The sequence below is a fragment of the Lepidochelys olivacea genome (genome assembly GCF_965140295.1).
Source record: "Lepidochelys olivacea isolate rLepOli2 genome assembly, chromosome: 10".
NCBI lineage: Eukaryota > Metazoa > Chordata > Testudines > Cheloniidae > Lepidochelys > Lepidochelys olivacea.
In genome coordinates, this window is record NC_140420.1 from 43,164,185 (window position 1) to 43,178,875 (window position 14,691).

Here is a 14,691-nt window from a genome sequence, read left to right on the forward strand (position 1 = left end):
GCATATTCCAGAAATCTTGAGATCTTTCTGCATGTAACCTTCATTGATTTGAGATCTACCATACCATTCTCTCACTAGAAGGGAAAACCTATAATGGCAGCAGGCCGTAAGAGAGACCCAGTTTGGGAATATTTTTAATGAAGTTCCTCTACCTGTGGGTAAGACAGGCATGCGTGCAAAATGCAAACAGTGCAACAAAGAAATGCAAGGCCTGGTTGACTGAATGAAACAACATCATGGGAAGTGTTCCTTCTCAGGAGGAAGCTGCATTGAAGATGATGAAAGGAACATGTCTGAACATGCAAGATCTTCAGGTTGGTACATTTTTTATTTCATACTTCTTTCTTAAGGACTGCCTGTCTTCCTTCTGGACTATTCTTGAATTCTCACGTTTGAGCAAAAAATATAGTTGTTACTCTATGGTACTGTCATTTTAGATGTAGTTGTGGTAAAAAATAAATAGCTGAAACAGGCAGATCTTCCTTTTACGATTTCACCTTTAAAGTCGTACTGAGTGTTAGTGAGTGCAATGAGTAATACTAAATGAGCAGTATTGTAATAATAATTAAATAATTAAATAACTGCACTGACTTATTTTGTTTAGGAGAATCCACCCTCAGCATACAGGATTCTGAAGACTATCTACCTTCAAGATCACCATCATTTTCTATAGTTTCAGAGTTATCTGCCAATGATAGTGTTTCAGTCACATCATGTATGTCACATAGCCACAGTATATCATCACCTGTAGCAAAAAGAAGAAAAATTTCCATCATCCAGAAATAACCATAGATACATTTGTGATAAGAACCAGCAGATTACAAAAAGAGGTAATTGATGAAAAAATTGCCCAGCTTGTTTATGCAACAAACTCTCCTTTCCGTATGATTGAGAACCCACACTTCATTAGCATGGTTCAGTCATTAAGACCAGGATACAGTCCACCCAACAGAGCAGATGTCGCAGGCAAATTGCTGGATAAAGTGTCTGAAAGAGAAATTGAGCAGTGTGCAAAAGGTCTAGAGCAGTGGTTCCCAAACTAGGGGCGCCGCCTGTTCAAGGAAAGCCCCGGTGGGCTGGGCTGGTTTGTTTACCTGCCGCGTCCACAGGTTTGGCCGATCGCGGCTCCCACTGGCCAATGGGGGCTGCGGGAAGGGCAGCCAGCACGTCCCTCGGCCCGCACCGCTTCCCACAGCCCCAATTGGCCAAGAACGGCTAACTGCGGCCAGTGGGAGCTGTGATCGGCCGAACCTGCGGACGCAGCAGGTAAACAAACTGGCCCAGCCCGCCAGGGGCTTTCCCTGAACAAGCAGAGCCCCTAGTTTGGGAACCACTGGTCTAGAGGGTGAAATTATTAACCTGAGTCTTGACTGGGTGGAGCAATGTCCACAATGATCCTGTTGTTTGTGCTCGTGTGACAACAGACGAAGGGAATGTCTTCCTTACAGAAACAATTGATACATCAGGAAATGCACACACAGCAGAATACTTACAAGAAGTAACAGTAAAAGTTATAACAAACTGTGGGGAAAAAAAATCAAATGTCTAGTATGCAGCTTGGTCACAGAATGCTGCAAATGTATCCAAGATGAGAAGAAATTATTTAGAAGGGAGCGAAGAGAGTCCCAAGATAACAACATACGGCTGCAGTGCTCATTTGATGCACCTCCTAGCCAAAGACTTCAGTGTTCCAGAAATAAAGGCTAATGTTGTTGAAATTGCAAAATACTTCCGTAACAACCACTTTGCAGCAGCTGCTCTGAAAAAAGTGGGAGGAACCAAGCTAACTCCCCCACAAGATGTGTGACGGAACTCAGTAGTGGAGTGTTTTGAGCACTATATCGAGAACTGGTCTAAGCTGATGACAGTTTGTGAACAAAATCATGAAAAAATAGATGGCACTGTCACAGCCAAAGTTCTCAACATTGGGCTTAAGAGAAATGTTGAACACATGCTGAGCACCCTGAAGCCTATTTCTGTAGCCGTGAACAAAATGCAGGGAAACAGCTGTTTTATTGCTGATGCTGTTGAAATTTGGAAGGAACTGGGTGAGATCTTAAAAAGAGAAATATGCGATGATAGAGTTAAATTACAAGCATTAAAAAAATGAATGGGACAAGCACTATCTCCAGCTCATTTTCTTGCAAATATTCTCAATACTCGGTACCGGGGTCAAACTTTAACTGCTGAAGAAGAGGAGTTAGCTATGACATGGACATCCAGCAATCATCCCTCCATAATGCCAACTATCATAAACTTCAGCGCTAAGGGTAAACCATTCAAGAAATATATGTCTACTGATGATGTTTTAAAGAAAGTCACAACAGTCAACTGGAGGAAGTCACTTAAGCACTCAGATTCAGAGACTGTTGAAGTGATAATCTCACTTTTAACAGCAGGAGCTGCTTCTTCTGCTGTAGAAAGAATATTTTCTTCCTTTGGACTAATTCATTCCAAATTGAGAAATCATTTGGGACCTGAAAAAGCAGGAAAGCTTGTTCTTCTTTTCCAGATTATGAACAAACAGGAAAATGAAGGTGAAGACGACTGAGTTAGCTGCAGAAGCCAATATTTTAAGTTTCTCACGTTGACCTGGCTGACATAGTCGATTTAATTTTTTTTTTAATATTTCATTTAACTATTTTAGTTTAAAACAAGTTTAACAAAAACAAACCTGATTTTAAAAAACTTGAATGTTTAACTAAATTCAAAAATTCATATGCTTGTTTTGTTAAATTATTATAAGTTTGCTGTTGAAGAAAAAATCCAGAATACATAACGTTGTTTTAGTTAAATAAAACAATTTAAATATCAGTCTGGTGATGTTTTCCTCCTAAAACAGCATGGCAAGAAAATCCTCTAAATATTAATGATTAACCTGTTGAATTGGAGATAGTTCATTTCTCAATAACTTCATAAATATCTGCTTCAATTACCTTTGGTAAATGAAATAACCAAACAATCATTCATTTTCTGATATAGCTGTAATACTAATCTGAAAAGTTTTCAAAATAAATCACTTTAAAAATGTATAGTGTGTATCTTCTAAAAATGAAACGTACATCTATCTCTGAGTTGTGAACAATATGTATTAAGGTTATAACAACCAACAAGAATGCACTTTCATGTAGAAATCCATGATTAAATCAAGTCTTCCTGACTAGTGATTTAAATCAAATCCACCCCGGTTTCAGGTGTGTTCTGACCAGAACCACATCGACTATCCACCTACCTGCTGCCCAAACAATTTATTGTAAAGTCCTATCTGAGTATTTGGCTACTGTCACCCCTACATTTCTTTCACTATCACTGCTCCAAGTGCTTCCCTCATTTGAATTTTCACTAAGTTTTCAGAAAATCCCTTAATTATTAAAAAGCTCATTTCCAATTCCACTTTAAGTTCATATAGCAGACTGAATGATGTTGGGTCTTCTGGGACTGAGAGGTAGGCTCTCAGTTGACACAGAGTAGTCTCTTACCCTCAGCAGTTCTCCCTGCAACTCCCAGGTGTTTGCCACTGCCTCTCCCCATGACTGCAGCTTCCAGCTTGCCAGCTCCAGTAGCCACTGTGCAGGGAGGGGGCCCAGTGGCACCATGTGACCAAGCGTGGCCAGCAAATCCTGGCAAAAATCTGGGGGGCAATGTGACCCCGCATGTCGCCTCTGGCTTCTGCCCAGCAGGGATGTGGGGGTCTCAGGGCTTCAACCACATGGGACATGCCTGCCAGGGCTCAGGGATTCAGCAGAAGCAGGGCTGAAGTCCTGAGATCCCCCTCCCTGCAGGGCAGAAACCCTAACCCCACCACCCTGCCACAAGGCTGAAGACCCAAGCAACTGGCAGGCGAACCCCAGCTCTTGAACTACGGAGGGTCAGTAAGTTTGGCCAACACTGCCATACACACAAGTGATTAAAGACCAGATGGTGCAATAAATGAGTATACTTGCTTTTCACCTCTGCAAACAAATGGTTCATATACAGATTGGTTGTGTGCTTCTCAGACAGGTTCACACATTACGGAGCAATCTTTTTACGTTGTCCTACCTAAGTAATACTATTGTAAGTACATCCTTAAACAAACCTTTTCTTGGGCGGGGTTTCTGAGGTTCTGTAGCTATTGGGAATGGTGAAGCCTGAAATGATAGAAAAGGACAGTGTTAAAATGGCAAGGCTTCTTCAAGGAATTGCCCCCAAAAGGACATCTGGCAAATGTCAAAGCAAAAATAGCGGCATCTCTGCTAAACAGAATCTACTATACCAGCCAGATGCTAGTCATTTCTGTTGGAAGCTCAATCCAGATTTTTGCTATTTGTGTAGATTGAGAAAAATCTCTGATTTTAATAAGTACAAGTGTGTTTACTGCTGGCTAACATCAATATAGTTAGTGAACCTACATTTATTAGGGTTTGGGAAGTGAGAATTACATGGGCATATTTTGCTTATTGAAAATACAACCATATAAAAAGCTCCTTAAAATCAAAGAGGGAATGGCAGAAACCCATTACACAAGAACAATAGCTGCTTACACAGCTAATTACAGCACTGGGTATGAAGTGATTTGGGGAAGGAGAATAGAAGGTTCTCTGTAGTAATGAGTAGTCCCATGAGACTCACTGGAACTACTCACATGTGCAAGGATTTTCAGGATTGGGCCCTAAGGAAAGCAGTCCTAACATCAACTGTGAGAGGCATTTGATTAACAGGGTATTTCAAAACGCTCTCTGTGCTGTTTTGAAGACATCACTGGTAGGGTCTGGTGCTGGAATAGGGTGGTCTCATTCTTGTACCCTAGCATACCTAGCATTTTCTGGATCAGGAAAGGTAAGCTGTGGGAACTACTCTGCTGTGATCTGGTGGGGAGATCTAGTAACCCCCTTTCTATTCTTGGCACTGGCAGATGGAGGATACATTCTTAGCATCCCTAGCCATTTAGAGACATCCACGCCCACTGCTTTTGATGCAAAGCTAATTGTGAAATTATTGAGCCTTAGTGAAGATGAGATCTTTTCTACATTGAGAGAATATACACTAGGATCATAGCAATGCACTGGAGCAGATTAAAGGCACACCGAGCCCTGCACAAAAGACAGTACACCAATGTTTGATTCTAAACACGTCAAAATCTCAAGCAGAAGAGTGCTGTTTGTAGCAGACCTCACAGATAATGTAGGTATCCTGTTGACAGCAAAGAGGAGATAATTATTCATATAAAGATCACAAAAATCCTTTTGCTGTTCTTACATTTGACTCTCACCATGGAGAGAAGGCAGACACTTAGGAAGTTAAGGCAGCCATTGACAAAAGGGAAACATCCTTTAGACAACAAAAAGCATAACTGACTCAAAGTAGGTTTTTACAGTCAAAACACTGAACAGATCTACTTCCTGTTTGCATCTAGGATCAGATCCGCTATTTTTAGTAATCAAAGTTAGGAGTAAAAAAGCAATCAAACCTACAAGCCAATACAACTGAGCTAGACGGGGAGGAGGCATAGCTCAGTGGTTTGAGCACTGGCCTGCTAAACCCAGGGTTGTGAGCTCAATTCTTGAGGGAGTCATTTAGGGATCTGGGGCAAAAATTGGGGATTGGTCCTGCTTTGAGCAGGGGGTTGGACTAGATGACCTCCTGAGGTCCCTTCCAACCCTGATATTCTATGATTCTATTCCATCTCATGCATCACCAAGAGTTAAGGTTAAGACCAGCTTTCTGTTTAAAGCTTGACTCTAAGTGCTCTAAAATCTGCCTGTTTACTTTAATTGCTGTGAAATCAGATGTCTCAGGGTTCCGTTAGTGATCAAATTTTGGAATCATTTGATCAAGAGGTTCTCAAAATATAGCCCCTGGAAAAAACCTGCTTTTCTTAAAGTTGACACATTCTGACAATTTGAAGTGTTGTTGTAGCCATGTTGGTTCCAGGATATTAAAGCAACAAGGTAGGTGAGGTCATTTTTATTGGACGTACATCTGTTGGTGAGAGACAAGTTTTCCAGCTACACTGACCTCTTCTTCATTCTGGCAATGTTTTTTGAACAGCCCCAGAAGAACAGCTGCCATAGGGATTAAACCAGGGCTGAGATCACGCACCCTTCCTCCAATACAGTGCCTGGCACCCACCAGCCTTTTGGGAGAAATCAAATTCAAACATTATTCGAAGAATTTGCTTCTCCAGTTAGGTGCATAACACGCAGTTCTAAGGCTCATGTGCGTAACAGATCAGTGGTTTTCAAACTGTGGGTTGTGACCCAGTACTGGGTCGCTGAATGTAAGGCACTGGGTCACGGCAGCTCTGGTCAGCACCGCCGACTAGGCCATTAAAAGTTCTGGTGGCGGTGCTGCCCAGCTAAGGCAGGCTAGTTCTTACCTGTTACACCTCACTGCACCCCGGAAGCGGACAGCAGCAGGTCCGACTCCTAGACAGGGGGGCCACAGGGCTCCGCACACTGTCCCTGCCCCGAGCACCATATCTGCACTTGCCTCTCTGGTAGTGTCTGAGCTGCTCTCCCTGCAGTGGAATGCGTCTTCCACAGCAACTGGCAGTAGCTAGGTTGATGGGAGAATTCTTTCACTGACCTAGCCATGTCTACACCAGGGATCAGGTTCATTTAACTATGATGCTCAGAGGAGTGAATTTTTCACACTCCTTTGCACCGTAGCTATGTCAACCTAACTTGTAAGCGTAGATCAGGCCTCAATCTAGGACAAATTTTTGCCACTTACAACACTGGAGACTGTGGCAGCTCTTTTGTAAATCTCCCTTTGGCATGCCAGTGCCTAGCTGTCTTGGGATGGCAGGTCTACAAATTGTTAATCAGACACTCAGAAAAGAGTTAAACAGAAGTATAGATATAAAAGTAGAAAAGCTTGCTTGCTCGCTCTCAATTGACTAACAACTCCTTTCACTTCCATAGTTCAGACATTCAGTAATGCAAAAAAATCCACACACCAGTCTTTCCTATTAGGCATTTTCTTATAGACTCACAAAGGTGGGTGAAGAAAGTGATTTACTGTGCCATGTCCTGCCACTTCCCATGGCCCAGTATAAGATCAATCCCTACAGTACATTTTCTACTGGTTTGGGGAGTCCGGGCTTAAAGCGTCTGAATCTCATGTTTATGTCATGTTACTACTCCCCAGCACACTTGTTGGAAGTGCTGAATCCATTTAGATTGGAGTATGGCTATTCTTCTCTTTTACACTGGAAGCAACTCAGTGGAGAACAAGCAATACTGCTGAAGCTTTGTGTCCCCCCTGAGGTGATTAAAAACTCAGAATTCCAATGATGCAGCCTGCTTGTCAGGTGATATTAAGAGACCTTCTCCACCTCCCTGGGGCAAGGCTGACAGATTCTATCTTCGGGAAAGTCTTAGATTCAGTGAGGAAACTAATTATGGTGACTAAATTTCTATTCTAATCAGTTCATAAATCTCTTTCAGGTCTCCAAAGATTAAAACATAAGCTGATTACACTGACAGCAGACGGTAACGGAGTTGGACTCCTGTCAGGTGTCAAGGCAAAGGAAAATTCTCCAGATAAAGGAGAATACCCTTGCCCCTGTTGAAAGCTAGAGTAAGACTGAATGCCTATTACATTGTGAATATTACTGTCCACAAAAATAGCACAAAGATAAGAAACCTTTTTGGGACATTTAAATAAATAACATGGGAGAACAGATCTAGCACAAGCAGTGAAGCGACACGTTTAAGTTTTGATGCTACTTTGTGATAAGCATTGTATTTTTCATAGACCAAAATGTCAGTAGTTTCAGACTGTAATGCCAAACTCAAACATTTTTAACGACATGCTCAAGTGATTTAAATAAAACTAGGTCACTCTCAGAGCATAATCCTTTTACCAGGTGTGTCATGCTGAGCTGAAACACAGCAATCAAACGATTAAAGACTCAAAATTAAATTGATTTTCCGATGAAAATCAATCTTGGGATGAATTCTCTGAGAGCCACATTTCTAGACAAACTCTGCAGCTGTGCTTACCAAAATGTCTATAACGTTTAAGATCAGTGGTTCACTCCACCTCTGAAAGGAAGTGGGGATGGATGCCCTCCTTACAAACCAACTGCTACAGCACAGTACTACTCTATTGACCAACACCTTACTCCACCAGTATCCCCCAGGTGTATTCAGAACCTGCTCATTCCAGTGACTACATTTTATTTACAATAGCCTGGCAGAGCCCTGAGTGAGCAAGCTGGATTCTGTTCTAAATCACTCATCATGAACAGAATTGTTAATGGACTTCACAGAAATATAGGCCTGGAAAGGATCTCAAGAGGTCATCTAGTCCAGAGCCCCTTGATCTGAGGCAGGACCAAGTAATCCTAGATCATCACTGACAGGTGTTTGTCTAACCGGTTCTTGAAAACCTCCAATGACGGGGATTCCACAACCTCCCTACATGACCTATTCCAGTGCTTACCTCTGCTTATAGCTAGAAAGTTTTTCCTAATACCTAACCTAAATCTCCCTTTGTGCAAACTAAGCTGATTACTTCTTGTCCTACCTTCAGTAGGGGAGGACATCTGATCATGGTCCTCTTCCAAACAACCTTTTACATATTTGAAGATTGTTATGTCCCCAACTCCTCTCCCCGAGACTTCTCTTTTCTAATCTAAATGTGTCCAATTCTTTCAACTTTTTCTCATAGGACAGGTTTTCTAAACCTCTTATCATATACGTAGCTCTCCCCTGGACTCTCTTCAACTTGTTCACATCCTTCTTAAAGCCTGGTGCCCAAAACTGCCAAGTAGAGTGGAACAATTACCTCCTGTGTCTTACATACAACACTCCTGTTAATACATCTCAGGATAACATTTTGCTTGTTCATAACAGTGTGAACCGAATGAGCCCACCTTGACTTTCAGAGCTGAGGCCGAGAATGAAGTACTGCCAGAACAAACTAACAAGAAAAAAAAATCAAATAAAATTTTACTAGCAAATTGTGTTTACTTAATCTAGAGATTAAAACATAGAGCCCCAAAATGTGTTTTCAGAGCAGAACCACCCTTTAATGAGAGATTACTGTATTTTCAGGATCATCTATTTAGTTCTGTAATGTACCCACTGTTTTACATGTCAGTGCAAAAGCTACTCATGAACAAGATTCTGTATGGGAAGTTAAGTGATAACAGCAAGGTTGAGAAGCTAAAATGTAGACGAACTTCGGAAAGAAACAGTTATTACCCTTTTATTATTTTAAAGACAAATAAAAAAAGAAAGCTTGCAAACCCCATTTACATACATTCTCAAAACAGAAACTGTATTGGTTGCAGCTGATAAGCTGCATCTTTCATAGCCTTTCTTCTGCTATCACCACTGTCAGCACAGAGTTCCCCTCTGTCCATTCTTGGGAAAAAGTAGAAATGGAAGGAATGTGGGTAACTTGATGCCTCAGTGAGAGACTTTGGCTAGTTAGGAAATTAATAATGGAATAAGGAGAGGCCTTTCACATCCAATTCACCAATGTAAATTTGACTCAAATTAAAGTAGCTGTTATTTGATGACTGTTTGGTGGCCCATGTGAAACAAACTGGGTGATCTCCATCTAGTTCCTAGTGAGCAAATGTTCACATAGCAGTAATTGTCCCCCTTGTTGACTGTTCCACTAGAGAGGTAAAGAACTGAATGGGTCTTGGAGACTGAACTATTCCCTCACTCCTAAACATGGTCCCTCCAGGTCAAAGCTGAGGAACATTAATACGGTAGCGTGGAAGCTTGTATTAAAGTTGTCTATTTAGGTTTTGTAGATAAGGAGTGTTTTGATCTACAGAGCTACCAACCAGTCACCGGACAGAATTAAAACCCATCTACACTAAAAAAATTATTACCTATATCACAGAATCATTGGAAGAGACTTCAGAAGGTCCAACCCCCTGCTCAAAACAGGAACAATACCAACTAAATCATCTCAGCCAGGGCTTTGTCAAGCCGGGCCTTAAAAACCTCTAAGGATGGAGATTCCACCACCTCCCAAGGTAACCCATTCCAGTGCTTCACCACCCTCCTAGTGAACCAGTGTTTCCTAATATCCAACCTAGACCTCCCACACTGCAACTTGAGACCATTACTCCTTGTTCTGTCACCACTGAGAACAGGCTAGCTCCATCCTCTTTGGAACCCTCCTTCAGGTAGTTGAAGGCTGCTATCAAATCCCCCCTACTCTTCTCTTCTGCAGCCTAAATAACCCCAGTTCCCTCAGCCGCTCCTTGTAAGTCATGTGCCCCAACCCCCTGATCATTTTCGTTGCCCTCCACTGGACTTTCTCTAATTTGTCCACATCCTTTCTGTAGTGGGGGGCCCAAAACTGGACACAGAACTCCAGATGTGGCCTCACCAGTGCCAAATAGAGGGGAATAATCACTTCCCTCGATCTGCTGGCAATGCTCAGACTAATGCAGTCCAATATGCCGTTAGCCTTCTTGACAACAAGGGCATGCTGTTGACTCATATCCAGCTTCTCATCCACTGTAATCCCCACGTCCTTTTCTGCAGAACTGTTGCTTAGCCAGTCGGCCCCCAGCCTGTAGAAGTGCATGAGATTCTTCCATCCCAAGTGCAGGACTCTGCACTTGTCCTTGTTGAACCTCATCAGATTTCTTTTGGCCCAATCCTCCAATTTGTCTAGGTCACTCTGGACCCTATCCCTACCCTCCAGTGTATCTACCTCTCCCCCCAGCTTAGTGTCATCCATGAACTTGCTAAGGGTGCAATCTAGCCCATCATCCAGATCATTAATAAAAACAACGAGGAGTCCAGTGTCACCTTAAAGACTAACAGATTTATTTGGGCATAAGATTTCATGGGTAAAAAACTCACTTCTTCAGATGCATGGAGTGAATATATATATATTGGCACATGAAGAGAAGGGAGTTACCTTACAAGTGGAGAACCAATGCTGAAGGCCAATTTAGTCAGGGTGGATGTAGCCACTCCCAATAATTGATGAGGAGGTGTCAATACCAAGAGAGGGAAAATTGCTTTTGTAGTGAGCCAGCCACTCCCAGTCCCTATTCAAGCCCAAATTGATGGTGTTAAATTTGCAAATGAATTGTTGCTCAGCAGTTTCTCTTTAAAGTCTGTTTTTGAAGTTTTTTTGTTGAAGTATGGCTACTTTTAAATCTGTTATTGAGTGTCCATGGAGATTGAAGTGATCTCCTACTGGCTTTTGTGTGTTACGATTCCTGATGTCTGATTTGTGTCCAATTATTCTTTTACGTAGAGACTGTCCGGTTTGGCCAATGTAAATGGCAGAGGGGCATTGCTGGCACATAATGGCATATATCACATGAGTAGATGTGCAAGTCAATGAGCCTCTGATGGTGTGGTTGGGTCCTATGATGGTGTTGCTAGAGTAGATATCAGGACAGAGAAGGCAACAGGTTTTGTTAAACGGATTGGTTCCTGGGTTAGTGTTTTTGTGGTATGGTGTGTAGTTGCTGGTGAGTATTTGCTTCAGGCTGGGGGGCTGTCTGTACGCGAGGATTGGCTGGCCTGCCTCCCAAGGCTTGTGAGAGTGGGGGTTCGTTTTCCAGGATAGGTTGTAGATTGTTGATGATGTGCTGGAGAGGTTTTAGCTGGGGGCTGAACGTGATGTCCAGTGGTGTTGTGTTATTTTCCTTATTGGGCCTGTCCTATAGTAGGTTACCCGTCTCAATCTGTTTCCTCACTTCCCCAAGTGGGTATTGTACTTTCCCTGACCATTTTCTTGTTGCTAACATACCTGTAGAAACCCTTCTTGTTACCTTTCACATCTCCTGCTAGCTGCAACTCCAGTTGTGTTTTAGCCTTCCTGATTAACCCCTGCATGCTTGAGCAATATTTTTATACTCTTCTCTAGTCATCTGTCCAAGTTTCCACTTCTCATAAGCTTCCTTTTTGTGTTTAAGCTCACTGAAGATTTCACTGTTAAGCCAAACTGGTCACCTGCCATATTTGCTATTCTTTCTGCATATTGGGATGGTTTGTTCGTGCATCCTCAATAAGGCTTCTTTAAAATAAAGCCAGCTTTCCTGGACTCCTTTCCTCCCTCATATTAGCCTCCCAGGGGATCCTGCCCATCAGTTCCCTAAGGGAGTCCAAGTCTACTTTTCTGAAGTCCAGGGTCCATATTTTGCTACTCTCCTTTCTTCCTTTTGTGAGGATCCTGAACATAACCATCTCATGGTCACTGCTGCCCAGGTTGTCACCCTCTTCTACTTCCCCTACCAACTCTTCCCTGTTTGTAAGCAGCAGGTCAAGAGGAGAATGTCCCCTGATTGGTTCCTCCAGTAGTTGAATCAGGAAGTTGTCCCCAACACTCTCCAAAAACTTCCTGGATTGTCTGTGCACTGCTGTATTGCTCTCCCAGCAGATGTCAGGGTGACTAAAGTCTCCCATTAGAACCAGGCCCTATGTTCTGGAAACTTCAGTTAATTGTTCAAAGAAAGCCTCGTCTACCTCATCCTCCTGGTCCGATGGTCTATAGCACACGCCCATCACGACATCACCCTTGTTGCTCTCACTTCGAAATGTAACCCAAAGACTCTCAACAGGCTTTTCTCCAGTTTCATACTGGTGCTCTGAGCAATCATATCGCTCTCTTACATACAGTGCAACTCCTCCACCTTTCCTCCCCTGCCTGTGCTTCCTGAACAGTTTATACCCATCCATGACAGTGCTCCAGTCATGTGAGCTACCCCACCAAGTCTTTGTTATTCCAATCATAGTTCTTTGACTGTGCCAGGACTTCCAATTCTTCCTGCTTGTTTCCCAGGTTTCTTGCGTTCATGCTCATGCCCCTAAGGTAACTATCTGATTGCCCTACTTTCTCAGTATGAATCAGGAGGCCCCCTCTGTTGCACCCTCCTCCTTGTGTTTCCTCCTGGTATCCCACTTCCACATTTACCTCAAGGCTTAGGTCACTGTCCCTGTCAGAGCAATAGTGCACCTGGGCCGTTTTCAGCACTGGGTTAGGCAATCATCTAGATAATGTGGTGGGAGAATGCCAGCACCCTGTGTCTCCAGCAGAGCTTACACCAGCATTAGTACCGGTGCAGCTGCCCTGTTGTTGCGTCACAGGTACTAATGTTGCATCTGCACCCCTATCCCCATCCCCCCTTGTAAGGGTCCCTCATTTGGCGCCTCCCACCCCTCGGGCTGGCTCCCCCACGAGGGCGCTTCGATTGGGTATGAAATCTAATTTCCAGGCGCAGCCAGGCCGAGCGGGGCCCTACGACGGCTAACGCCGGGGGGAGGGGGAGCCTCCTTACAGACGAGGCTTTGTCTGATCTTTTCAGCTCTGCACCGCTGAGCGCCGAGGGCCCCGTGCACAGCAGAGCCCCGCGAACCAAGGCCCCCGCTGCCGGAGCGGCGCTAACGGGACTTCAGGGCTCGGCGGGGAGCTGGATGCAGGGCCCCGGCCGCGCCTCAGGGAGCGGAGAAGAGGAAAGAGGGCCCCGACAGCAAGCTCCCAGCAGGGAAGGGGGTTCCTGAGGGTCCCCGGCCCCCCTCACCTGCTCGGCTCCGAGTCTCGGCTCCGCCATTGCTCTACCCCAGGATCCCGCGAGTCGGAAGTTGTCAGTTACCATGGTTACTAGCTGACCCGGAAGAGCTTAGAGGAAGAACCATAGAGAGGAGTGAATCGCTGACCCGACAATCCGCAGCGCGCGCAGGAAGGAGCCCCAGAGAAAGCCCCGCTCCTTGCAGAGGCTGCGTCTCTCCGCCTCAGGCCGGGAAGCCCCGCCCCTACCCACACTGGCCTCTAGGGGCGGGGCCGGTAGGGGCTTCACCGCTGCGTCCAGCCAATCGCTGAGCCACCCCTGGGGGCTGCCCTGGCAACAGTCCCCTACTGGGTGCTGCGGCTGGTGCTCGGCCCGGCTGGCTGGGAGCCGCCAGCAGACACCAGAGCTCGCGGGCACTAGGGGGCTCGGGGGTGACAATGTAGCGCCGCCGAGTGCTCGCCAGGGCGGAGCGTGTCCTGAGAGCGCGTCCGCCGGGAGCCAGTCGCGGGGAGTCCCCGCCTGGGGGCGGGGCGGTGAAGTGAATCCGGAGCTGGTTGCGGGACCGATCCCCAGGCTGGCCGGGGGGAGGGAGAAGCCCGGGCTGCCTGGGGGAGCGGAAGTGAGCCGAGGACTTTGCTCAGCTGTCCCTCCCAGGGGAAGGGGCGGGTAGAGGGCGCAGGTAACCCGACTGTGGCACAGGGCCCGCGGCCCTGCCTGTCAGCGCGGTTGGGGCAGGCGTGGCGCTCGTTATCAGTTTTCGCTTCCAGTTCACTGCAGGGTTGATTATTCCTGTGTAGTTTGTTATGTAAAGCCTAGGTCTGTGCTTTCCCGCTGTTTGTATTCAGCGGGTTGTAGGGGCTAAGGCCTCAGAGCACGAAGGCAGCACTTCTAGCCCACTGATTTGAATGAAGGGTCCTAAAGCCCTGATTTGAATGAAGGGTCCTAGAGCCCTCTGAGGAAGTGAGCTGTAGCTCACGAAAGCTTATGCTCCAGTAAACTTGTTAGTCTCTTAAGGTGCCACAAGTACTCCTTTTTCTTTCTGAGGATCTGGGTCTACCTTGTTTTGCCTTAGCTAGTGAAGACTACATTATTTAGAATAGCAGCATAAAAGAATGGGTAGGGCAACAGAATTTAAAATGTAAAGTACTCTAGTCAATGGGTGATCCTATGGCAGTGGTAAAGCCTGGGTGAACTTAAACCAA

At 44.9% G+C, this 14,691-nt stretch overlaps 1 protein-coding gene across 5 annotated transcripts in view; it reads right to left on the reverse strand.

Moving 5' to 3' along the window:
* BBS4 (Bardet-Biedl syndrome 4) overlaps positions 1 to 13,601 on the reverse strand; it is a 97,839-nt gene extending 84,238 nt beyond the window's left edge. For 2 of the 5 annotated variants that reach the window (XM_084642396.1, XM_084642393.1), the window contains exons 1-2: positions 13,502 to 13,600; positions 4,079 to 4,130 (exon numbers count right to left, since the gene is read on the reverse strand). Coding sequence is in view for 2 of the 5 variants with exons in the window: in XM_084642393.1 (XP_084498519.1) it covers positions 4,079 to 4,130; positions 13,502 to 13,576 (127 nt within the window). In the remaining 3 variants the exon portion in view is untranslated. Of the gene's footprint in view, positions 1 to 3,951; positions 4,034 to 4,078; positions 4,131 to 13,501 lie in introns of those variants that run through there. The other 3 variants (XM_084642392.1, XM_084642394.1, XM_084642395.1) reach the window with 3 other exon arrangements.
* Between the last annotated feature and the right edge of the window lie 1,090 nt (positions 13,602 to 14,691).